At 42.6% G+C, this 27,991-nt stretch overlaps 1 protein-coding gene across 1 annotated transcript; it reads left to right on the forward strand.

Annotated features, from left to right (window-relative positions):
- Window positions 1-9,450: 9,450 nt before the first annotated feature.
- Window positions 9,451-21,452, forward strand: LOC145413783 (carboxypeptidase B-like). The gene is made up of 9 exons (XM_080283441.1): window positions 9,451-9,515; window positions 12,534-12,746; window positions 14,347-14,434; window positions 15,226-15,327; window positions 15,864-16,079; window positions 16,994-17,138; window positions 19,073-19,224; window positions 20,396-20,480; window positions 21,277-21,452. Exons 1-9 carry the CDS (start codon window positions 9,451-9,453, stop codon window positions 21,450-21,452), a joined length of 1,242 nt encoding a protein of 413 aa, XP_080139567.1.
- Window positions 21,453-27,991: the final 6,539 nt, after the last annotated feature.

The raw sequence follows: 27,991 nt of genomic DNA on the forward strand, positions 1-27,991 counted from the left end.
CCCCCTCATAGTTAGAGACCCTCCATTGAATAAGAAATTGTCAACAGGAAGTAATACATATAAAACAAGTCATCTTAGTAAATAAGATAAATCATTTACTGTACCGTCAACCAGATGGACTTCCACACTGTACCGGGCAATTGATTAAAGGAAATACACAATACTTAAAAAATACAGAACGTCTGTAATTTATTTTCCATTTTATCTATTTACTGATCAACTTATGTCTTGTCCTACATCAGTCTGAACACGAGTCAAGAGCAAGAGTAGTGGAAATGGGTTATCTGAAAGAAGCGTGTGGAGTTACGTTGAGAGACAGACAGACAAATGAGGAAGTTCAGGAGCATTATGGTGTTGATGTGGATGTGCTGGAAAGTGTTAGTAGTTTCCTGAGATGGTCTGGCCATGTGGAAAGCATGGAGTATGAGAGACTGACTAGGAGAGTCTATATAAATGTAGAATGGGACAGCACGAGGATGAGGTAAAGGGATGGGATGGAGAGGTAGATTCAAAGAAAGTGTAAGTTGGAAGACGGGCAGCCTGGTAGCGGACAGGGTGACATGAAGGTGATATGTTTTTGGGAAACCCTTTCGGTTTTAAAGCGTCTGACTAAAGATAGATGGACTGAATGATTGACAGACTGATAGATAAATTGATAGATATATGGACAGACATACTGACTTCAGACGTAAGTGAACCGTCTAAAGTGAACAACCAAAACAGAGAGGTAGATAATTCTGGTACTGGCTGTGAGATGGAGCCAGCATGTGGAAGGGTTGGATGGTGTGTAAATATTTAACCCATTTCTCTGGACACGCCGTTTGATAGTTCTCCATGGTTTGTGCTTCTCTTCCTTCCTTTCTGGATCTCTTACACGTGAATCAGGGTCGCATCCTAAGTGGCTGTCCAGACTTCGTAACATTTCTCCCAATAGTGATCTATTCTTCACATTACACTATCTATTTATTGCCAGACGCCTTAACCCCGTAAGGAGTGGTCACAAACAAATCGCCTCCATGTTGCCCTGTCCCCCGCCATTTCACATTACACAATAACGTATAAGAGAATGTTAAGCCATAATATGTGAGATAAATCGCTATGGAACAGGTGCTACTAAGCCTTCAATGCCACGTATCTTAGGACCGTCAAGCCTAACCCAGCCTTCCCCGGACCCTGACCTCAAAGCCACAGACTCTGGGGTGATGGTGACCGAAATAAAGAGTTGCCTAATCGATGTGTTCCCAGCCAGTGCACCGCCAACCACATATACGTCTTTTACCTTAACCTGGCTCAGTTTTTTTTTTTTTTTTTTCACGTACAATAGTGGCACGAAAACACAGTGCTAAGGCTCTACGTCCTTACCATTGCACTTCTTCGTGACTATACTCTTTCTGCTCTAACTTGGCCTAAAAATACCATCTCTCCGTCGTGAATGCTGAGATATAACAATTGGGTGACAATTGCATTACTTTGTTCTTGTCTTACCCTTAATCCTTCCAATCAGAACAAAAGTTTGCCTCAGCCTTGCTCGGTACTCTTGGACTTTGACCTTTTCCTGTGACTTTGACCTTTGACTGCTTGGTCTAACAAATTGAATCCTTTTTATGCCTTATCCTCAACCCTTGCACAAAATTTTGTTTACACCGGACAAAACTGCATCAGTTGACCTTACTCTGCTACATTATCCTTTGACATATTGTTCCACAAAACAGTAAGTATACTCCTTCGCTGATCCGTCACCCTTCCTCCTAGTTTGGTTAAAATCGGATCCAATCTATATGAATTATTTTGTCAACAGCCACACCTGCCGGTCGATATTTGACCTTGCCCTGTGACCCTGACCGCTGACTGGTTCTTTTCAAAACGTATCGCTTCAGTCTTGCCTCACCATCAACATTTCCCCCAAGTTTGGCCTAAAATGGCTAAAAACTGCTTAAAGACTTTACCAGGTCAGCATTCGACCTAGCACTGTGACCCTGACCTTTGACCTAGAAAAGGTTGACTCACAGGCTAACCCTCAATTCTTCCACCGAGTTTGGTTAAAGTTTGTTTAAAAGTCTTTGAGGTATTTCGTTCACACACACACACACACACACACACACACACACACACACACAGACACACACACACACACAGACACACACACACACACACACGGGCGGGCGCTTAATAAAACATAAAACTCGCAGTTGCGTAAAATAATAATAATGATGATCATGATGATGATAATATAAAAAAATTAATAATAATAATAATTAATAATAATAATGATGATAATAATAATTATAATACCTGCAGCTGTATTATTATTATTATTATTATTATTATTTATTATTATTATTATTATTTCACTTTCATCTTAAATGTCAGGACCAACTTGCCTAGCCCCGGGCTCCTACGCTCCTCATGGGGCAACGTTGGATTGGATGATGGATGGATGGATGAATTATTATTATCATTAACATCATTTTAAATACTTCCATTATATTATTCTGCCGATAAATATTATCCCAGATAATAAACCAACATTTCCCTTAAGAACAGCGAACGGAGGAAGTTATTTGGGTATGTGAATATTTTCACAACCAACAGTTAATGTAATATAAAGATTCATCGTTCTGAAATTTAAATAGATGTATGGATAAGCCACTGCACAATGTCTGACTGTCTGCGTGGGGCTGGGAGCAGGGATGGCCACTGGCAGGTGTCTGTGTTAGAGATATGAAGGATAATGCGAAGAAAACATATGAAAGTTATTTGATACAGGATCCAGCTCCCTTACACACTGATCCCATTCCCCAGCAGTAGGCAATGTTTTGAAATTCGCGCGTAAGCTGATCGCGTATCGGCAACTTTAAACACTGAGAGGGAATGAGAAGCACTTTAAGACCATATTCATTGATTATAATGAAGTCATGATGAAGTTCTTTCCCCACCACAGGATAATCTCACCCGTGCTCATAACTTCCAACATTGTCAACGACGAATACTACATTAGTTGGTTCATAAAAGTTTGGAAGTATATTGAGAAGGAAAAAAAAATGGCGTGTGTTATCTGCAAACCAGGTATATGCAAACAAAAGGCAGGTTATTATTTTTTTTTTTATGCGAAGAAGAAGCAACAAAAGGCAGCGAGCCCTCAATAACTGTTCCTTCCAAGAGAAAAACAAAATACAAGAGACAGCCAAATTCAAGATCCAATCATTTCGAGATGCCTGGACACACTGCGTTTGAAAGACTTGACATCATAGGAAGCAGGAAACACAGACAGATGGAGACAGTTCCAGAGCTGACCTGTTGCATAAATGAATGACTGAGAGTAACGGTTAACTCTTGCATTAGAGAGTTGGACAGAAAACGGATGAGAGTTTGCTGCTAGACGGGTGCTACGCTCCTGTCGTAGAGGTGGAGGAATGCATGCAGACAGTTCAGAGGAGCAGTGACCATTGAAGTAGCGATAGAAAAGAGATAAAGATGCAACAGTGCGACGAAGAGACAGAGGTTGAAGGGAGTCAGTAAGAGGAGGAGAGTTAATGAGACGAAAAGCCTTTGTCTCCACCCTATTGAGAAGACCTGTATGTGGGGAACCTGCCCACACATGAGAGTTGTTCTCCACACAGGGGCGGATAAAACCCGTGTATAGAGTCAAAAATTGTGAAGGGGTAAAGAAGGAACGGAGTCGGATTAGCACACCTAATCTTTTGGAAGCAGATTTTGCAAGAGATGTAATATGATCTTTCCAAGATAAGTCCCGAGTAAATGAAACCCCAAGCATGTTCAACGATTATGCAGGATTAAGCTGAATATTATTAAACAGTAGTGGGTATACATGTGGAAGATTTTGTTGAGTTGATAAGTGTAAAAACTGAGTCTTTGATGCATTAAAAACAACAAGATTATTTTTACCCCAGTCCGAGATACGAGGCAAGTCAGACATTAGGTGTGCCATAGCCTCATCTCATTGTTTGTTGAAGTAACTGCTGAGATGGGCGTTGCGGGAACCGAATGGAAAGATGAAGGGTGGAGTCATCAGTCTATGAGTGGATTGGGCTAGATGTACAGCTTAGAAGGTCATTGATGAACAAAAGGAAGAGAGTTGGTGATAGGACAGAGCCCTGAGGAACACCACTGTTGATAGATCTAGGAGAAGGACGATGGCCGTCTACAACAGCGGCTATAGTGCAACCATACAGGAAGCTAGTAATGAAGGCACAGATAGAAGGATAGAAACCGTAAGAGGGCAGTTTGGAAATTAAAGATTTATGCCAGACTCAATCGAAATCCTTTGAGATGTCAAGTTCAATGGCAAAGCTTTCGCCAAAGTCCTGAAAGGAGGATGTCCAGGAGCCTGAAAGGTATGTGAGAAGATCGCCAGTGGAGCATCCATGACGGAACGCATACTGACGATCAGAAAGAAGGTTGTAACAGGAAAGATGCTTTAAAATTTTTCTATAAAGAACTGATTCGAAAACTTTTGAGATACAGGATGTAAAAGCAACTGGACGATAGTTAGAGGGTTGGGAATGGTTACCCTTCTTTGGGACTGGCTGAATGAGCGCAAACTTCCAGCAAGAAGGAAAGGTACAAGTTGATAGACAAAGGCGAAAGAGTTTGCCTAGGCAGGGTGTAAGCACATAAGCACAGTTCTTGAGAACAACAGGAGGGACTCCATCAGGCCCATATGCCTTATTAGTATTGAGGCCTGTGATGGCAGAAATTGCATCAGCTGAAGACATTTTAATGTCAGCCATGAGGAAGTCAGAGGGGGGAAGTGATGGAGGAACAGCACTGGAATCGTCTAAGGTGGAATTGGAGAAGAAAGTCTGAACGAGCGAAGAGATCTGCTTTATCAGTAGAAGAAATAGCTACAGAGCCATCAGAATAGAAAAGGGAAGGGAAGGATGATGAGATAAAGTTGTTAGAAAGATTTTTGACAAGGTGCCAGAAGGAGCGGGAAGAATTCGAGTTGGAGAGAAGTTTCAGGTCCCCGAAGTTCTAATTATATCAGTCATGCTAAATGTCACTAGCAGCAGAGGAATGAATTCGTCTTCTCATAGTGGTGCTGTAAGAGGCGGGAAAGTGAGAGGTGGAAACCATGCAAGTCAGAGGTAGGACTGTCTGCCTGTGCACAAGTGGGGGTAAGCGTGGCCTGAGTAGTGTTGGCACGATGATACTTTTATTCCGTCCAGGACAAGGTATATCTAATAAATGTTTTCCGAATCAAAAAACATACAGCGTGGACATGTAATTTGTTGGACAAAACGTTGCATCATTTTATTTACTTATTGTATAACATTACTATCCTACGCTTCTCATGGGGCAACATAGGATTGGATGATGGATGACGATGATGATAACTTTACCTCCTAATCCTCTTTACCCTTAGCCAAGACACTTCGCCTCCCTACCTCCCTCCCTCTTGTTCAACATCCTCTCCTCCCTACCTCCCTCCCTCTTGTTCAATATCCTCCTCTCCCTACCCTCCCTCCCTCTTGTTCAACATCCTCCGCACCCTACCTCCCTCCCTCTTGTTCAGCATCATCCCCGCCCTACCCTCCCTATGCTCCAAATCCTGACGTCTGAAGCACCTGTGGTTCACTCCCTGTGAAGATGTGCGGTTGCAACGCTGTGTGTACCAGCCAGAACTGTGGCCGACTTTACCTATAGCATGTCCCTACAAGAGTAGCTGCTTACCTGTGGTCGACGGATCTGTTCGGCCAGACAGACCGGGGTTAGGCAATAACAACAACAACAACAACATTAATAAGCACTACTAGTAAAACACCCGTTCTGAGTGAGAGAGACGGAGCATATATCTTATTCAATATGGACGGTGGACATTAGTGCCTAAGTAATGACATGTGGAGTGTGTCATGTACGAGGACTGCTTGGTCTTTGGGAACGTACTTTGAAATCGATGACCATAATCGGAAAAAAAAATAATTAAAGAATTCATAAAGTCTGCTATGAGCTGGGTATCCGGTGATGGCGTGGAGGCGGGAAGGGTGAGGCACTAAAACTGTGAGTCATGGCAGTGAGGGCGTTAACCTGTCTCAAGATATAACAAACCGAGGCTGAGATTCGCCACCTGTTGACTGCTGTTATCAAGGTGGATTTTTGCAGGAAGGACAAGGGAAGGAGAGGGCAGGATCTTCCCATGTCTATCACTTCATGAAAAAAAAAAAAAAACAGTAACATGAGGAATATGCGTCCAGCTGTAGATTTTCCCGCCTCCAGGTCATTGTTCTGGGATGCCTGGACAGATGAGGGCAGCCCCACTTTTGAGGTGGGGAGGGGAAACTGCCTCCCCAGGTGTCACTGACCGTGAAGCCCATGGCAACCGATTGCCTCGAGAGGCAGGCGGAGAAACAAGAGGGGTTATTCCGTTGCACTGTTGGGTTTTCTTCACGGCGTGACAAAGCCGAAATAAAGGTGACCCCAGTGTGGATAAAGAGTCCCCTGATCTTGTCTATTTCCTCTGATGAAAGCCTCTCACGGGTTTGGACTGACAGGATCTCATTGTCAAATTTAAATGGGTCATTCTGAGCTGAAGAAACTGGATGAGCACAAGGCAGCTGACACAAGAGGGTGGGAGTGGGGGTTCAGGCAAGCCATCTCACCATGAGAATCACCACCACAGCTGATATACACTTGTGGGACATCCAGCAGTTTTTGACAATAGGACCGGCTGACATGCCCTAATCTTTGCCATGGAAACACCTCCTAGGCTTTGGCACGTAGGCTATGACCCGACGACGGTGCCAAGCTGCCTCGAGGGCATCGAGCAATGTCAACCGGTCAAATGTCATAATTAATGGAAGTGTGTCTGTCATGACTCCATCTCCCTTCTTCTTGATCCTCTCAACTTTCACAATCCCCTGGTTAGCCAGCTGCCCCAAGAGGTCCAACTCCGTGTACCTGTGGAAATTCTTGAGAAGAGTACTCCTCGAGTCTGGCTCAGTGTGGCGTGACGGGTGACGTACACTTCTTTGGAAGCAAAACCTTTGATGGCCTGGACGTGGGAGCTTTCATCTGCATCCCTGCCCTCAACGAGGTGATATCCATCTGCCTATGAGACAAACACTGGAGATGGACTATAAGCCTTGAGCAGGTCCGTCTTTAGAAGCATTCTCTACTCAGAAGAAAATACATTCAGGCAGCTTCAGTACAAGAATGCTCTGGCAATCATCAGGTAAAAAGACGCCATGCATGGTCTTTGTGGTGGGACGGAAAGTTTTCTTGGAGGGCTTAGGACATCTCTCTCGAAAACTCCCTTACCCTTGCTTCAGCTGGGTAGATAGGGTACAAGACTATGGTAGACACACTGTCCAGCACTCCATGTCTTCTGGCGGCTCCAGAGATGGGAAAGAGGTATTAGAAAGTCCGATAGACTGGCAAGGTCCGTTAACAGTAGAATGAGGGTCCTCTGGAGTGGCCTGGGTCTGTAGAAGTGTGGCCTGTTGATGACGACTCGGTGGTCTGACCACACGCCACATGAAGACCAGTTTGAGGGCCAATATGAAATTCTTATCTTAACTATAGTTCTTTCGCCTTAACGACCAATATTTTCGTCTGTTTGCGGTTAACTTCACGTAGTTCAACGGCGGAAAAAGACAATGCTACTTCCCTATATCCTTTCCATAACACCATCTCGTGAGTGGCATCATATGGTCATGTGACAGTGTTAATTTACTGCTACAACACAGCGTTCATGATGTTAAGTTAAAATTAAGAGAGCATTACAAGTGCATTCTCACTGGCCTCGTAGCACCTCATCCTCAGTGATTCATTTTGCATATTACACATTTACATTCTTTTATATGTTACTAATACCTTTACTGACTATGAACATCAGTAACAAACTACAGGATATGGAGGTGTATTGTGCAAAATATATCGCCACGGATGATCCTTTACAAAATTTAGCCAATCAGAATACGACCCTTGATTTGTTGTTGCAGGCAGAATAAGAGTGATGGAAAGAAGCTGCATCTGCTTCCCTTGGCCTTCCTGCAAAAGCATGTATGAGTTACGACAGGGATGTGACTGCATTTGTCTGTTTCATTAGCAAACCTAAATTCAAACAAGGGCAGACAAGGGTAACTGTGGCACGCAGGCTGTATGCTGCCCTGGTGCACCCTTCCTACGGCCAACCGAACCGTGAAATACATGAATATTCACCTGGACTAAAGAATGTCAGTAACTGAACGTTTTTGGTGTTGATGTACCAGATTTGGTTCTCTGAGCAGTTATAAGTACGTCTGCTACGACTCTGTAAATTTGGCAATGAAGCGGTGCGCCTGTATTATTAAGTCCATTGATAATACCAAAAATATTATGATCCATCTTTATGTGTCATGTTTTTTATTGTATTTTTGTTATTTAGGAAATATATTGGTAATCCTTAATGTTTGGATGGAGTAGCGTGCGACATGAAATATTCCTTCAAATGTTGACGGGCTTCTCAAAGATATGCAAACCCAAGAGTCTCATACATAAACAGTAACACTGATTGAAGTGGAATACATCTTCATTCCCTCTGTTACTTGACGTACGAATTATGGGTAAGTAAAGGTCAGTTATTTGTGTATCTTTCCATAACAGTTGATCATGTAGCAACAATATTCGATTCGCAATGCAAGGATAAGATTTCGTTTCCAGTGCATCGCGGTGCCAGTAAAAATGTTCAGTAATACAACATATGGCATCGAGCATCACGTATTATTACTTGTATGGATTTGTATTGTGTTACTGTAATACTTACTAAAATAAACGCCAACAAACTCATATTGACAAGCATGTATTTCGTAGTAAAAAATATCTTTTGATTTTCTCCAAGAGGACATTGACCGGCGGATGGATACCAAAATCATACTTCGAACACACGACTTAGAAAGGTTACCAAGGCCTGCTGTACGGGGCTTAGGTTTTATTTTACAGTAAGGACAAGCAAAGGACTTTACAGGACTTTCCCAGGCTACTTTTCCATCCTTCAAAAAACAAAGCTTAGTTTCTACCTGGAAATCATCTTATGTTTGATTCCAAGTCAGCAGTGAGTTAAGTAAACAAGTAACATTCGATTTTAGTGTTTGTCGCTGGAAAAGACAAATGTTCTCTTCAAAAATCCCGCAGCTGAAGGAAGTTACACTGATTAAGGCCACTGAACCCTTTCCCCTCATCCCCCACCCCTGGTCTGTCCTCTTGCTTCACCCCTCCCCTCCACTCACTTCGTCATCCCACCTCTTTACCTTTAAACTATCCCATCCCCCCCTTCCTCCTCCATCCCTCTCCTCTCATTTTTCCCTCCCCAATCCCCCTTTTCTCTCTCCTCTTCCTACCCTTCCCCTCCCCTCGACACCTCATTCCCCCCCCCCATCCTCACGCCTCCCCTCCCTGGTCGGTGTAATATATAAGGCTGGGGTGCAAGATGAATGTTACACTTCCTACAAGATGAGAATCACTGCACTACTGTTGTTGGCACTGACCGCCCTCACCTCCGCTGTATCCTACCATGGGTGAGACCACACTCTTCATTACTGTATACTTCCTTATGTATCAGGCTGATGTACTCTTCTTATTGAATATTAACACACACACACACACACACACACACACACAACTAATAGCCAGATGTGGCTCAAGGAGTCTGAGAGTGCTTGGAGAAAGTCTGAAGAGGCGATCGATTGTAGACAGTAAATTTACTTAGTAACTGACTCATTATACTGTACATGCCTGATTTACTGTGTACAGAATTAATTTTTAATATACAATCTACCTTTGTGGCTACAAGAAATAATATATTTCTATTGCCCCTTTAACCTATGCAAAAACTTGCTGGTTATTAATAGTTATATCACCATTACCACCACCATCATCGTCATCATCATCGTCGTCATCATCATTCCGCCTCTTTTCTTACCAGTAGGTGGGGTGCGGTACGGTTCAGAAACACCCGGGAACCTGGATGCACCTGGTAGGTACACCTTACACATGAAACATCATCATTACCTATCAGGCAGAGCAAATCAGAGGATTGTCAGGTTAAAAGGGGATACGAAACCCTTGTGATGCACTCCTTCGTAATCCAGTCAGCTCGATTCCTTGTCATATTCCGTCGCTTATCAGACGCCTACCTCTCTCTCTTGCACACTCATTCACCATATCTAGCCAACTTATTGACCTACCACAACTTTTCCCACCTTTATGCTCACTCACATATTCCCTTTTCACCAAAATATTACACAACTTCTCCCCACATGACCGTACCATCCAAGCACAACCTTCCCAGTTCAGTTGTCCACAAACCATTTTACTCCACATCGTTCAAGAATCACATTATTTCTTAGCCAATCCACTGTATACACACTTCACACACATTTTTCAGCAACCCCAACTCACCGCATTAATGCCTGTCTTTTCAGTTTCCTGGCACATCAGTCTCGCATCCATATGTTAACATTGGTACGATATCTCCTTCATGACGTACTCAGGTATCTGGTATCAGGGCCTCCAGAGCACCTGCCAATATTCCTCCCTGTGCCACGCCAGCTTCCCCTTCTTTTACACATTAGCATCACTTTCTCTCATTCCACCCATGTACTTAAACTTTCTCACCAATTTACGACTTTTTCCATTTATAATATAGGTCACCTTCTCTCTCGACAACCGCCACTCTACTCCTTATCTACATGTACTAACAAAGAACGATGCTCACAGTCACCAACAAATCTCTGCTTGCCTGAAGGTTATTCTTCACTCTTCTCGTGTCAGGACTCCATATTATAATTACAAATCATAATAAATAGATAGATAAATAGATAGATAGACAGCTCCAGGCAAGCCTGGGAAAGGGAAATGATCTTGCAAGTTAATGAGGAAATGTTGACAATACACAGGAAGTAGCAAGTCAGGGGATGATGTAGGTAGTGTGTCAGCGAGATAGCACACGAACAAAGCCTAGTGACATACACACACTCACACACAGGTTTCTAGAACTTTCCAACCACAGTGTAACACACGTGACACGACCCCTGCTTCACCAGAATTTAGGAAGCAGAGCTCAGAAGGAGACAGGCCATAGAACCGGCAGGTAGTAGGGAGAAGGGCTTAGCAACATGGAAGAGAGAGAGAGAGAGAGAGAGAGAGAGAGAGAGAAACAGGGAGGTTAGCTCGAGGGACTCTATACTTCACTTGTGTGTGAGAGACTTTAACATTTCCAAGACAAATAAAAATAGTCCCATACTCATCTTTACCTCTCCTGTCATTGCATGACAAATGGGAACGAAGATTATCTACTTACAAACTACTCACGTGTAACAACCGCTCGTCCACAAGTCTAATATATATATAACTAATCTACAAAACTTCTCTACAAGTTTATACAAAGTCTTTTGTGACACTCGCAAATAGCACAATATCATCTGCATATATCAGGTGTGTGATACTCCAACCTTCACCATTCATTAGTACACTCCTGACTCTCTCCATAACTCTAGTTTTTAAATCTCTCATATCCACATCCATATACACATTGAACAGAATTGGTGATATCATACATCCTTGTTTAACTCCACCACTGATTTGAAACCACTCGCTTTGACAACCACCTACCGTATACTCTGACACAAGCTTCACAATCATCATTAACAACTCTTAAGATTATAATCATTGACTTATTCATGTCCATATCCTGCTCTCTCTCTCATCTTTAAATGTTAACAGTCTCCCACATGACTTATTATACAAGCTGTTATTTTAAGCATACGACTATTAGGACTTCAGTAAACAGTGCCACGTTGATAATGATTTCAAGCATTCTGATGTGAGTAAAGCCTATGTTCTATATATATATATATATATATATATATATATATATATATATATATATATATATATATATATATATATATATATATATATATATATATATATATATATATATATGATATACACACATGCGTCGACCTTATAACGATATCGACACTCATGGGTTCCTGTACTCTACGTGACACAATATCAAACCTCGCAACAAGGATGATACAAAGCATCATTCCTATGTTTCTAACACTGTAAATATTCCTGCTGCCTGTATGGCAACACAGCGACTGGGCTAGATACTGATTCTAATTTGGAGTCTAAATCTTTAGCACCATACTAAACACTGTTTAATACAAATGTGATAAGTACTTTTAAGTGTTCATTGATGTTACATTCACTAAATCTGAACATTGTGTCGATGTTAGTATGAAACACAAATGCAATTCAAGCATACCAACCCTACTGAAACAACGCTGGCAGCATTGGTCCCTCCATAACCATCTGCCACAGAGGTCGAGTACTTTTTTTGTTCACTGAACAAAGTTGTGAATGTGAGATGCTGCATATCCCGTATATGTACGTCTGTGTGTGTCTGTCAGGTACAAGGTTGTGTGTAACGCCACACTTGATAGTTGACGTGCAGGTGTTCCATGATGCAGTGCAGCGGTTGCAGTTGCAACAGTAAATGTACATGTACGTCTATGTGCATGTTTCAGGTACAAGGTTGTGAGTGTAACGCCACATACGACGGCTGAGGCGCAGGTGTTGCAGGAAACAGTGCAGCAGTTGCAGCTGCAACAGTGGACTGAACCTCATGGCCTGGAAGTCCCTGTCGACGTCATGGTTCCTCCCAGCCTCGTTGAAGTCTTCCTAAGTGGACTCCAAGCCAAACACATCCCAGTCCAAGTCAAAATCACCGACGTGCAGGCGTGAGTCCAATGTTGTCACACTCACTGCAGTGTTGTCCAATGTTATCACTCTCACAGCATTATTGTCCAATGTTGTCACTCACCGCACTATTGTCCAATGTTGTCACACTCACTGCACTATTGTCCAGTGTTGTCACACTCACCGCACTATTGTCCAGTGTTGTCACACTCACTACACTATTGTCCAATGTTGTCACACTCACTGCATTATTGTCCAGTGTTATCACACTCACTGCACTATTGTCCAATGTTGTCACACTCACTGCACTATTGTCCAATGTTGTCACACTCACTGCACTATTGTCCAGTGTTATCACACTCACTGCACTATTGTCCAATGTTGTCACACTCACTGCACTATTGTCTAATGTTGTCACACTCACTGCATTATTGTCCAGTGTTATCACACTCACTGCACTATTGTCCAATGTTGTCACACTCACTGCACTGTTGTCCAATGTTATCACACTCACAGCACTATTGTCCAGTGTTGTCACACTCACTGCACTATTGACTCCTCTTGTTCCTAACATAGCGGAATTCATAATCCTATGGCAATTTCCTGTACCTACCCCTCCTTAATACTCTCGTGTGTTATTGTATATTGTCTATCGACATACAATAGTTTGCATCAGGAAAATAGATGTATATGAAGATTAAGTATGCAAACTGAATCGCTGAAGAGGAAGTGTTAAGGAATCATAGTCAACACGAGCTCTGCCACAGTCATTGCTGCTGTGCTAAAGAGGGATGTTGCATGACCAGTCAACGTAAATCACAAACAGCCAGGCATGAGTCAATCACCATCATCGTCATTGCCTCATCCAGTTGCCCAAAGTAACTCGAGGTGGGACGATGCGTTTCTCTCTCTCTCTCTCTCTCTCTCTCTCTCTCTCTCTCTCTCTCTCTCTCTCTCTCTCTCTCTCTCTCTCTCTCTCTCTCTCTCTCTCTCTCTCTCTCTCTCTCTCTCCAAAGGTCGTTAAGTTAAATTGCATTTGGCTGAGGTCGTTACTAGCACCTCGTCTTTAACACTTATGTTTCTTCATGTGACAACTTAACACTTTCTAGTATGCTGTTCATGCAATCTATATTATTATAAAAGATAAAGATAACACACGAGAGAATGTTCGGATGTAATAATAGATAATAATTCACAAGGGAGGTGTTACGACTACTCATAAACCCCTGACGCTCGAGGACGTATTTGACGCGGTTTAGAGGGGTTCTATCTAAACCCTCTAATTCCACAAACATTTCTTCAGCTGACAAAAATCGTCTGTAGGCAGCAGGAGTATTACGAGAAAGAGAAACATAAGAATAATATGAGAGTAATATGAAAATGAGTAATATGAAGAAGAAGAATATGAAAAAAGAGCAATATGCAAAAGATTGATATGAAAAACAGTAACATGAAAAAGAGTAATATGAGTGGAGGGTTATTCTAACGTGTGTAGAAGGATGATAAAATGTGTAAGTCAGGTGGTTGGAGTGTGTAGAGTTTAGTCCGTAATGGCTGTTATGTGTAATGATGGAGTGTATAGTTACTGATAGTGCTTGGAGTGTGTAGAGTGGATGATATAATTGAGTGTTGTGTGTGCAGGATCATCGATGAGCAGGCAGCCAAAAGGCCCGTCAGTAAGTCGCTGCCCCGCACCTTTGACCACAACAAGTACAACAGCCTGGAAGAGGTGAGTCCCTACGCCATATAATATCATGGTGCAGTGTGGCAATATTAAGTGCTGACTCCACACATTTACTGTCGCTGATTCAATAGTAAGTGTTAGTCCCTACGCCATATAATATCATGGTGCAGTGTGGTAATATTAAGTGCTGACTCCACACATTTATAGTCAGTGATTCAATAGTAAGTGTTAGTTCCTACGCCATATAATATCATGGTACAGTGTGGTAATATTAAGTGCTGACTCCACACATTTACTGTCTCTGATTCAATAGTAAGTGTTAGTCCCTACGCCATATAATATCATGGTGCAGTGTGGTAATATTAAGTGCTGACTCCACACATTTACTGTCTCTGATTCAATAGTAAGTGTTAGTCCCTACGCCATATAATATCATGGTGCAGTGTGGTAATATTAAGTGCTGACTCCGCACATTTATAGTCAGTGATTCAATAGTAAGTGTTAGTCCCTACGCCTTACATAATATCGTGGTCAGTCGCAAAATATTAAGTGTTGACTCCACACATTTATAGTCACACATTCAATACTAAGTAGTAAGATTCGTACTGAACCACCTGCCTTTTATTTCCTATTTTTGTCACGTTGGTGTATATTGTTTATAATATAAATGAACAAATTGGACTTCACCATTCATAATCATTGTACTGGTAATACATGGGTTGCCATGATACCTGCTGGATAGGTCTCCAGTTGTTATTGCCTTCAAAGGACTGATAAATTTGATCGTGTATATTGCATGATGCCAGTAGCCTCACTTGGTAACTTGGTGTTCACAGATCGAATCCATCCTTGAAGGTGTTGAGGAGGAATTCCCTTCCCTGGTGACCATTTCTTCTGCCGGCACCACCTACGAGGGCAGAGAGATACTTGTGGCTCAGGTAACTGTATATTCATTATTGTACATTTAGGGTTGTGTTCCATTATATCTCCTTTTACATAAACTTAGTACAAGACACTAGGAGAAACTGGCAAGTCCTTGTGGTGAAGGTAACTCGCTGTTCTTTACTACAAATGCCTCGTCTGTGTAAAAAGATGAACACCGTCTAAAGAAGTTTACGTCATTGTAAATAAAGTTTTTGCCATCTATTGTTGAACTTTTAGGTCGATGGTCATTTCAGCAATAGATATATAAAATCTGTACACTCCTGTTGCCTCCATCCATGGTGTCATGTGCTTGGCTAACGACTGGCTGCGAGACATGCATGCAATGAACCCAGTAAGGTAACTTACCGTCAGATAAGACAATACTGAAGACATCTTTTAGCGGTTGACTAAAACTCAGTGCACAGCGTGAGTGATGGCAAACAGCAAAGTTCCAGCCATGAACCCGGCTTAAAACACAGTGAAAACTCTCCTTTAAAACTACTGGTTACTTGAGTAGGTAATTACATGTCTGGTACACTAACACTTTCAGGTGTCAAGTGACGGCGGTGAGACAAGACCGGTGATCTGGATAGACTGTGGCATCCACGCCCGTGAATGGATCTCTCCAGCCGTCTGTCAGTACATCCTGGACGAGCTGACTTCCGGCTACGGCACCAAGAGCGAAATCACAGAACTCCTTGACACATACGACTTCCACATCATACCCGTTGTCAACCCCGATGGCTACGAATACTCCTGGACCACCGTAAGTCAAACCCGATCCATATTTCACAACCGCTGTCATTTTGGTTACTGGTTTGATGATGACGATGATGTTTGTAATAATGTAAAAATCTTATGCTGATTAATCACTTTTAAATTTTACTAGTTTTATAATATCATTACTCAGACTCATTGTAGGATGTTCACCAAGCCACCTTTACGAAGTCCTCTTTTGCAACTTCTGTTCTTGGTAAATGTATTATTTGTATGTTAGAGGCACAGCACCAATTGACAGAAGTTGCAAGACCCATAGGATAGAATGTCATAGCATCTCTTACTGTAGAATCCGTGCAGAATTCCATCTACCGAGTGTTTTTTGTTGTTAGGCAGCGCGCCAACAAAACACGCCAGTGTTATGATTGCCTGGTCAATATTTACTTTATGGGCTCTCTTTTTTTGGCGGTTTTCTCTTTTCACAAATCTTTTGAAATCCTTTGTGGGTTGATTTGATGATGTAGGTTGTCCGAAACGATTTTTTAGATATGAAACTAATCTCTTCTACCTTAACAAAAATATAACGTATACAAATTGTACTATTACGTCATGTGCAGGAACAAGTGGTGCCCGTTCCTCAATAAAACACCCTGTATCTTTCACAATATATCTTAGGCGGCGCTAGATGAGCCTAATTTAATGTCTCAAAACATATTCTCGACCACTTACAACGTCAAAAAATCCCACAAAGAACAAGAAAGAACTTAAGCAAAAAAAGTCGAACAATTTGGAGCCCGCTGAGTAGATCGCTTCATTATCCGTTTCGATTAGCAAAAACAGCTAACATGTTAGCCAAAAATGGCCACTGCGATAAGGCCTGTGGCTATACACAAGTAGATGGAATAACTCTGGTGCAGTTGACAGGTATAAATCTAATCCGTCTTCTTCTTCCTCCTCGCACAGGACCGGCTGTGGCGCAAGAATCGTGTGCCGCATGAAGGTGTCGTGGAATGTCATGGTGTCGATGTCAACCGCAACTTTGAGGTTGCCTTCGGTGAACCCGGAGCTTCTGATGAACCTTGTTCTGAGCTTTACCAAGGTGAGGGAGGTCAAGGGCCGTACTCTCCTATGCTTTTAGCAGAATCTCTTAATACCTTTCATTCCTAATGATGTATTTTGTATCAATGTATTTAATATTATTCAGTAGGTCATTTGTATTTTGCTACATGGACATAGTTTGCATACTGAAGTACTAGGCCTCAGGAAGTTGTGATGGGCAGCCTCCACACCTTACTGGGATGCAGCACCAAACATGAGGCTGTTACACCCACGCGCCAAGGGGTTCAGTGTTTGGTCACCTTTGTTCTTTTCTGTCTGTCTATCTGTATGTCTGTCTGTGAGCAAGATAATAAAAAACATTGTTGGCTGGCTTTACACCAAAACTGCCGTAATGATTTTGGATAACAAGAGGAACACGTGATTATTTTTTGGCCGACGGGGTCATACACAATAGGTCAGGGTCAACTTAGAATTTTGATCCGATTTTGACCAAACTTGGTGGAAAGGCTACGGATGAGAAATGGTGAAGTGAGTAGATTTTGAGAACAACTGGTCATTAGTAAAGGTAACAGGGCAAAGCGAAATGTTAGGCCTCTTGACTCAGATCTGATTCGGTTTTGATCAAACTTGGTGGAAGGGCTTAAGGTTGGGAGATGATTAAATTACTCTTCTCAGAAATATAGGTCAAATGTCAAGGTCACAGGGTCACATCATCTTCAAATACTTTGTATCTGATTCAAACCAAACTTGGTGGATCTGTTAATGATGATCAGGTAAGTAATTCGAGTTTGAAAACGGTCAAAGGTCAAGGGCACGGGGCAGGGTCAAACGTTGGATCTTTCTATTCACCTGAAGAATTGCTGCGTGTCGCGTCCGAGCACGCTGCTCAAGTTTCAAACCACGTGACGAATCACACGATGAACAGTAATCACAAGCGGGGAAGCTGCGTCAATTCATTACGTCTACACCAGTATTTGCCAACATGTTATCCAAACCATATTCCGAAGCCACAGGTGGCCACTGATCGTGCGGACCAGCCTTTACACTGATGGTGGGGCGCGGGTGTGGCAACCTCTGACTGCTTCATCTTGTTTAGCAGGAAACAAAACAAATGCAACCCAATTACACTGCGCGACTTTGTTTCCAACATCATCAAAAACAAATTCTTATTTATCCTCTTGTCATTAACATCAAAATCATCAGCACCGCAGACTAATCAAGCATTTTTCTTTTACATTTGCATTCTTTTTTCTTCTTATCGATATTGTGGCAGTGAAATAGTGAGAGAAGGCTTGGTAGCAACTCTTTCTGAGCTGTTTATTATGCATACACCTTAGCATTCTCTGGACTGTTATTTATATTCCCAAAAACAAAGTTAATGTCCAGCTCAGGAGGGAAGAATTTTGCATCTGTCCGTCTGTTTGTTGGCGTTGTAAAGACTTTAATTCTGGCCTGATTTTGACGACTAGGGTGTCACGTGAATCCCCACAGGCTGATGATGTGCCCTTTTTTTAGTCGTCAACATCCTCAGGTCTACCACAAGGCCACAATATATTAAAAAAAAGTTCAGGGCAATCAAATGGGTTTGCCTGTGACGACCTAAATGCATCAGAGCCACCAGCACCCAACAACCCCCTTAGTGTATATACCCAGGATTGTGATGGTTTGAGAGAGAGAGAGAGAGAGAGAGATAGTGTTTATGCTAAAGGAATAACTATGAAAGGATCACATAGTTTAACAGTGGCAGTAAAACCTGAGATAAACCCATAGCACCCAATCCACTACACATGACAAGGATGATATCAGATTAGGCACCCTAGCACGGCATCAGGCAGCTAATATCGTGTTAATATCCACACTGTTTGCATCAGTAACACGCAAGGGGGCACAGAGTGGCTATGTGCAGAACAAATCGCTGAGGAAGAGGTGGCTGGTAATCATCAAAGTGGCCAAACACCCGTCTATCCCATACAGGCCCGGAAGCGTTCTCGGAGGATGAGTCGAAGGCAGTGAGGGACGGTATTGAGGCCCTGGGCAGTCGCGTCACCGTGTTCTACAGTCTGCACTCCTACTCCCAGCACTGGATGACTCCCTACGGCTACACCGATGCCTTACCCGACGACTACGACGAAATGGTAATATATATCAATCATACTCGTCTCACTTTAACTTGGACTAAAATTGCCATCTCTCCACGATGCAGTGCTATGGAAAGAGTGTAGGGTAGCAGTATTGTCTTTTTGCTGTCACTGAACAACGTTAAATAAGATTAAAAAAAAAAAATGAAGATGTGGAGCAAGTTAAAGTGTGACCTGAGAAGGCCAACGTCATTGGTTTGAGTACAGGTGTAAGAGCAGTGGGAACAGGACTGGTAATAAATGTGTGTTGCATGCGTTAATTGGACAGGGTAAGAGACCCACAGTGATTCATGAAAGATGTGGAGAATGGACGTATGTTAATAATAGAGAAGAAGTGTGTGTGTTTGGTCAGTATGGTTATATGCAGAGAGCATTAGGTAGACAGGATGGTGAAACGGGTAACTACGTGTGTTTTATGAGGGAAGGATTGGTAGCCAGGATGGTGAAACGGGTATACGTGAGTGAGTTTTATGGCAGGAGGGTTGGTAGGTCAAGCAGGTGGATGGATATGGCGTATGAGTGTGTCAGAAAGCACGGAAATAAACCTGATGGAGAAAATGAATTGACAAGGGATCGCAATGGTTGAATGAAGGAAGTATGATATGCATTTTGCCTTTCCATTCGACAAAATTGCTCCATTCCACAGGTGTATCTGATGTGCATCCAAACGTAATGAGAGAGAGAGAGAGAGAGAGAGAGAGAGAGAGAGAGAGAGAGATTTGACTGAAGTGGAGGCAGAATTTCGAAGGGTTCACTGATAATTATGTGATTCATTTCACTGTGCATGATGCTTGATAGTTCTCCTGCAATTGTCTTCTCATTCTGTGGGTCTGGTTGATGACAAAATATCGTACTCATCCTTTCACTACAATGATGTATTTTGTGTATTATTATCACCAATACCTAGCGGTTTAACTCAGCTCTAACTTGGCCTAAAATTGACATCTCTCCATTTTGACTGAATATCGGGTACGAGGACTAGATCGTCGTGAACACAATGCACATCACTGAACAGTACTATGGAAAGGGTGTGCAGTCGTAGCATTTATTTTTTCTGCCACTGAGCTACGTAAATCAAGCTATAAAAGGACGATAATTTGGGCCAAGTTAAGGTGAAAGAGGTGTAGTGGTGGTGGTGTCAGTACTGATACGGTGCCTGTGTTGTCAGATCCGTGTTGTGGAGGAGGGTGTGGAAGCTCTGGAGGCCGTCTTTGGCACACCCTACACTTATGGCAGCGTCGCCAACACCATGTGTAAGTACTGGACTGCCATTTGTCTCCCGCCTGTATCACTATCAGTGTAGGAGTCTCTCCTAAACCTCTTTCTTAAGGATTTATCTTCCCTACCGCACCTTACTACTGACTGCATGTTAACTTTTTAATACCGATAAAGTCTGCAGCAATAACATACACGAGAGCACGGTGAAAAACTAGAACTCCCATCCATATAATTTACAATAGTATTTTTTCCTCAGTGAACTGTTACGTAATTTTCATAGTGATGGGTTTAAGAGGTTATTCTCCGTAGCTAGACCAAGACAGATCATATACCCTGCTAGGGTTACAGGAGAGCGCTACTCCTCCCAGCAAAGGCAGGTACCCGGGCGGGGCGCGAACTGTTGACCTAGAGTCACACGCTCTACCACGAACCCATCCTGCTGCCCACATGGGCTTAAGGCGATTGGAATATCCAATAAGCTTACAATATACAACTGCACGATGTAGTTCTTCCTGTAAAAACAGATAAGACAGGGAATGTATTATAAACACCATATAACTGCACAATGTAGTTCTTCCTGTAAAAACAGATAAGACAGGGAATCTATTATAAACACCATATAACTGCACAGTGTAGTTCTTCCTGTAAAAACAGATAAGACAGGGAATGTATTATAAACACCATATAACTGAACGATGTAGTTCTTCCTGTAAAAACAGATAAGACAGGGAATGTATTATAAACACCATATAACTGCACGATGTAGTTCTTCCTGTAAAAACAGATAAGACTGGGAATGTATTATAAACAAATGTGTGCATTGCACGGCAGATGTGACGTCTGGTGCCAGCTACGACTGGGCCTACGAAATTGCCAATATCCCGTACGTCAACACCATCCAGCTGCGGGACGAAGGCACCTGGGGCTTCCTACTCCCTGAAGAGGAGATCCTGCCCACAGCAGAGGAAACTTTCGCTGGTATCTTGGCTGCTACTGCTGCCATCTAGACCCTTGGCCATTTAAATGCCGGTTATCAGTGTTTCTTCCACACGGTTGTATTCAGGTTGGAAAAGGCACAGACATTACCCACAGGAGAGGAAACATTGGCTGGTGTCATGGCTACAACTAATCCTACATTAAGACAACGTATTGGTGTAACTCACTGCTGCTACTTTCAAACCAATTATTCAACTTTGCAAAGGTATAGATGACTTTTAGCATTCGAAAAACATCCCCATTGGAAAATAAAAGCCTCTAGAAGCTAAAGCAAAGAAAAAGAAAAGGCAGACGCGATATTGGCCACATGAGTGTAATACGGTGCGGCTAATGCTGTCTTTCCCTTCAATTATGTGACGTATTTTGGTGGTTTATGTTTGATCATTTTAGATTATTTTTTTCAGCTTAGGGTGGAGTCTATAATTCAAGGACCAAATGAAGGCTATATCTGACCCCTTAATTTTGAAAAGTCTCCCAGAAAGGAAACACATCACCTGAGGGAACTGGGTCACCCTACTTTCAATCGTAATACCTTCACTTGATTATTGTCAGCTTAGGAGAGACATTGACAGTATTAGTTATATGTAGCTTCTACCAGCCCCTCATAGTTAGAGACCCTCCATTGAATAAAAAATTGTCAACAGGAAGTAATACATATAAAACAAGTCATCTCAGTAAATATGATAAATCATTTACTGTACCGTCAGCCAGATGGACTTCCACACTGTACCGGGCAATTGATTAAAGGAAATACAAATACTTAAAAATACAGAACGTCTTTAATTTATTTTCCATTTTATCTATTTACTGATCTACTTATGTCTTGTCCTACATCAATCTGAACACGAGTCAAGAGCAAGAGTAGATGGAAATGGGTTATTTGAAAGGAGCGTGTGGAGTTACGTGGAGAGACAGACAGACAAATGAGGAAGTTCAGGAGCATTGTGGTGTTGATGTGGATGTGCTGGAAAGTGTTGGTAGTTTCCTGAGATGGTTTAGCCATGTGGAGAGTATTAAGTATGAGCGATTGACTAGGAGAGTTTATGCAAGTAAAAAGTAGTAGAGCGCACGAGGATGAGGTGAAGGGATGGGATGAAGAGATAGATTCAAAGATGGTCTTGTGAGTTGGAAGATGGGTAGCCTAGTAGCGGGCAGGGTGACATGAAAGCCATTTGTTTGTGGGCAACCTTTTTTGTTTTGAAGCGTCTGGCTAAAAATAGATGGATTGAATGATAGATGGACTGGTAGACAGATGGATAGACAGATATATAGATAGGCATATTGACTTCAGACGTAAGTGAACTATCTCCCGGTCAGGAGGCTTTGTGGTGGTTACACCTGGGGGAGGCAATCCTTCTTCTGTGGGAGAATCAACCGTGAGTGGGATTTCCCTCCTCCGTCCATGCATCCCTGCAAACAGCCTGAAGGCGAAAATATCTATCAACAGCTGGGCACACGCTGCCACCGTGCGTCCTCTGAGCCCGATCTTCGAGGCGGAAAGGGTTGCTACCGCTCATCGTGCCGAGGCTGTGGGCCGTCACAGTAGTGTAGTTGCCCCTGCTGTGACTACTAAGTCTAAACCAAATGCACAACCACCAATCATCCCTGTTTCTTTATCTCCCATGGGGAGGAGGGGGGGGGTAACTTGTTGGCGATGAGAGGAAGAGGAAGCAACAGCATGTACCTGTTTCACCAACTTCAGCTGCCAGAAAGAAGCCAATCGTTGAGCCCTCTGAATCGCCATTGGCACCCACCAACAGAGGCTACAAACAGGGGGTCACTCATCCTATGAAAATTGGAGCTGCCCCAGAAGCTCGCCCGGAACCTAATGAAAATCATTCATAATCCTACAGTGGAGTCATAGTGACCTAAGAGGTAAATGGAAAGAACTTGAGCTGCCCTCAGTCGAAACCCATCTACTCTGTGTTTGTCTGAAGGACACTTTGTTGGGGGACGATATTTTTTCTCCATCCAGGGGATATGCTTGTACACTCTTAGCGCCACACAATGCAAGTGGTCATCAAGGCCTCTGTGCCATCTTCTGCTATCCTGATGTGCCTAAGCATTGTTCTCTCCACTGTCTCCCCCTCAGGCAGTGGCAGTTCACCTGCTTCTGGGGGATAGATACATGCTGGGTAATGTCTGTCTCCCGTCAAATGTCAGTCCTTTTTGTGAGAAATTTGTTGGACTGATTGGGCAGCTGCCCCAGCCGTTCATTCTCCTCTGGGATTTGAATGAACAGCATCCGTTTGGGGGGGGGAGATGTGTTATCTACTCCACGAGGGTATATGTTGGTGTCAATGGTGGGGGACTGGGATCTCAGGGGATCCTACATACTTACAGGTACAGACTGGTACCCTTTGGACTATTGTCCTACTCTATTTCCACCTGGGTTTGCATTAAATTTTAAGCGGAGTGTCATAAATGACTTTAAAAGTGGAAACAACTGCCCTGTTTTATAGAGATTAACAGACAGTCCACCCACACAACAGTGTCCTCGTTAGTGTATGAACCTGGTGGGATGGTATCTTTTTCGAGATCTTAGTGTTCTCTGGTCATAGGTGGAGTTTCATAGCGTTGATGAAGCTAGACTATGTTTCACCTCTTTTTTTTTTTTTACCATGCTGGTTAGAGGTCAGTTCTCCAAACAACTGCTATCTTTCCTCATAGGTCTGTGCCATGATGGAACAGCGAGTGTATGATGGCCCATGGGGCTTATGTGGCTACTTACTTTTGTTTGCATGCACACTGGCTGAGCCAGATTATGAGGGTGCAGTTCCGCCTTGCCCGTGTTAAAATACCTTTGGACCAAAAAGAAAGCACAACATAGCTCCAGAATGGCCTACCTGAATGTGTCTTCCATTAACTCATGCACTCCTGTGCGCCACGTCTGGAAGCAGGTGTGGAAACTTCTGGGAAAATGTTCATCATCAAACCTATCTGTGCTGAGTCAATGGGGATATTGTTTCGGGATCTCAGAAAGTCGCTGCTGCTTTTGTGGAGCCATTTTATACTGTTTACAGATTGGATCTCTCATCGCCATATATTACTTATCGTGTATGTCAGGAGAAACGGAGGCTGCATTTTCAGTCAGAGGGAGGGATGTCTTACAACACCTTATTTATCGTTAGAGGATGGAGAGCAGTCCTAGCTTCCTGTAAGGACAAATCTCCAGGACATGATGAAATTCCTAGTATGGCATGATTCGTCATCTGGGGGAGGAGTCCCTGGTTTTTCTGTTGGCTTTGTTCAACAGGATATGGGAGAAAGGGGTGATGCCAACTAGCTGGCGACTGGCCATAATCACTCCAGATTCCTAAGCCAGGGAAGGACTACTCCAGTGTGCCCGATTTTTGCTTGATTTCTTTGACGTCTTGCAGTTGCAAACTGCTTGAGATGGTAAATGTATGCCTTATTTGTTTTTTGGAAATAGCGTTTTTTTTTTTTTTTTTAAATCCAGTGTGGCCTTAGAAGGATTATATCCACTATGGACAATCTTCTTCGTCTTGATTCGTCCATCTACACTGTATACACATCCATGCATCACCGTGTAATTGTGTTTTTTATCGTGAAGGTGTATGACAGCCTGGTGTCAAGGAATTTTATCCAGTCTTCATTTTATAGTATCCGGGGCCAATTACCTATTTGGGTTCAGAACTTCCTCTCTGAAAGGAAGCTTCAGGTACATACGGGAGGGAAGCTGTCTCCCTTGTACACTTAAGGACGAGGTAGTGCATCAGGGGAGTGTTTCGAGCAGCGCATTTTTTACTCCCTCAGTTTAATAGGATATAGTGCAGTGCATCATAACCCAGATTATTATTTTTTTTTTTAATGACCAGAGGATTGCTTATAAAGAGGCTAGAAGATTTTAGGCCGTACCTTTGACTCCCGTCTTATTTGGATCCCACATCTAAAGCAGGTTAAGTCTTCCTGCCTGATGGTTTTGAACCTTTTCAGGTTATGACCCATACTATGTGGGCTGCTGATAGACGTAACCTCCCCCTGCTCCAGGTAGCTTTGGTTTTACCCTAGCTGGAGTAGGCGTGTGAGGTATATTCCTCGGCTACCCCTGCCCGGTGAGGCATCTTTCACCCTGTACATCATACAGGCCCTCGTTTGGCCACAGGAATATTGCGCACCTCCCCTATGCCAAGCTTGTTTGTGGATGCGAGGGTGATGGGACTGGAGCTACAGCGTCGGTCCCATACAACAAGGTGCCGGTACAGGGTTCGGAAGCTTCTTGAGATTCCAACACATGACTGTTTTTAATTTTTCCGAGCACCCATTTGATGAGCTCCAGCCGCGAGCTCCTAACCTCTTTAGCTATAGGGTAAAGGAAATTTTGACTGACCCTTCTTCTACATACTCCAGTCTTGTGTGAGGAACATCCGTTGTTCCACCCTGGATGTTACCGAAGGATACATTTTGCCGGTATATCTCGACCCCAAAGTCTGTGACATCAAATGTGGTGTTTCATACACAATTTTAATTCTTGTTGTCCTTCATATTGGTGTACTTCACTTTTACCAAATCCTCTACGGATATGGGATCGTGTTTTTTTATTTTTCGCGGAATACCAGCTAACCTTCTTAGCCTCAACTTTAAGCGCTAAGTTTTCGGCAGTTCTGATGGCACTCTGGTTTATCCTTACCCAAATGCCAATAGTATTTTTTTTGTGTGTGTGTGATTTCAGGTTGCCCTATCTGTCCTTGAACATTTTAATTCTTCCCATCATTTGGTTTGGAAAATTTTAGAAAAACCTTCTGGGCCGTCATGGCTAGAAGGCTGTGTTTTGCTGGGTGCCAGCCCATGTTGGACTGCAAGGGAATGAAAGTGAAGATGAGGTACTAAGGGCAGCGCCTACCCTTGTTGCCTCTAACAGACTTCTCTACAGGGATTAATTCCTTGTGATTGAGGCTGCTGTCGTGACCTCCAGTCAGTGTGCTCGAAACACGTTTCCCTTTCCATCAAGCTGCGGGAAGGTGATGGCAATAGTTGGTCCACGGGCCTGTACAGTCATGCCCCGTCACTGGCAAGTTGCCGTGACCTGCCTACGGAGTGGTCACACACGCCTGAAACATTGCCATCTCCTGGAGGGAAGACTCCATCTTTATTTTGATGATTGTCTAGTCCCATTGACCGTGTGGCACTTCTTGACTGAGTGTACATGCCAGTCTAGGGGATGCTTGTCGTCGTTATATCTCCATAGGTTTAGGGCGGGAGTTGGGTCTTGACTTCTCTCCTCTGACGGCAGTTCATGAAAAGGAGGCATGTACGATGGGAGGAGTCACCTTTATTGAGGAAGCAAGCTTCCTCAGTCAGCTTATGTTGTTTTGTGCAATTTTTAAAATTTGTTGTCATACACAGTTTCATGGTGTGTCCTTCACGTTTTATATGGATTTTAATATGTGATATATAGAGAGATAGATAGATAGATAGATAGATCACACACACACACACACACACACACACACACACACACATATATATATATATATATATATATATATATATATATATATATATATGTACAGTATGTATAATTCGTTGTTTGCTTTCAATCTCCCTGTCAGGCGTCAATGACCTTAGTTGCTACGCTGCCAAGGTCTTTTAGTGCAATCGGTCAATCAAGACTAGAATTTATCTTATGTTTGTTAGTAAATCCAGGTCAGGAATGGCTTAAGTCCCATGCAGGGAGCGAGGCATAAAAATTAAGGTGCAAGAACTCTCAAGATACTGTAACGTAATTTTTGCTTCTTATGCCATATCCATCTGTCTGTCCATCCATCCGTCTTCATAGCTGTATCAGTCTATCTGTTAATCTTTCGGTCTGATTATATATATATATATATATATATATATATATATATATATATATATATATATATATATCGAGAGAGAGAGAGAGAGAGAGAGAGAGAGAGAGAGAGAATAAAATTAGCCTATCACATGTAATTCGAGACAAACACACATGAATACCTTGTTTGGGAGAGAGAGAGAGAGAGAGAGAGAGAGAGAGAGAGAGAGACAAACATGAATGCTGCGTTGTTCACATGTAAGAAAGGAAAGGTTGAATAAGAATATGCATGTACGGTAGGTAGTATGACACACACACACACACACACACACACACACGAACTCTGAACTCCTCACGTGATAAGAGAAAAAAGATTGAGTAAGAATATCACGTGTAAATCGACATGTTTACTAAGTCGCAGTAGGCGTGAGAGTGCCTTTGTAACAACTCCCACTTGCCTGTGACTTTTTCTTCTTTTTTCTCCTTTTTTGCCCCTTGCGTACATTGGCTTATTAATTTAACTTACTATTCTTTTTCTTGGTTAAAAAATGAGCTCTCAGTACACTTCCTAACATCTCTCGCTCTTTCTTCAAATTTAAATTTTATCAATAATTCGTTTCCTAAGTTCAGTGTCCTTAGATTGTGATATATTAAATGTTAAAATGGTTGTTATTTTGTGTTCTCTGCTCTTAACATGAATAGTTTTTTATGAACCTAGAAATTCTTTTAACATCATTATATTTTCTGCGGTCC

This window comes from Coenobita brevimanus, chromosome 12, assembly GCF_032717465.1.
Source record: "Coenobita brevimanus isolate Jiangsu-jjx chromosome 12, ASM3271746v2, whole genome shotgun sequence".
Classification (NCBI taxonomy): domain Eukaryota; kingdom Metazoa; phylum Arthropoda; class Malacostraca; order Decapoda; family Coenobitidae; genus Coenobita; species Coenobita brevimanus.

Bases quoted from the DNA above. Each gene is read 5' to 3' on its own strand.
- LOC145413783 (XM_080283441.1), top strand. From the start codon at position 9,451: ATGAGAATCACTGCACTACTGTTGTTGGCACTGACCGCCCTCACCTCC. The intron at 14,435-15,225 runs GTGAGTCCCTAC...TGGTGTTCACAG, and splicing joins AGTACAACAGCCTGGAAGAG to ATCGAATCCATCCTTGAAGG. The intron at 15,328-15,863 runs GTAACTGTATAT...TAACACTTTCAG, and splicing joins GAGAGATACTTGTGGCTCAG to GTGTCAAGTGACGGCGGTGA.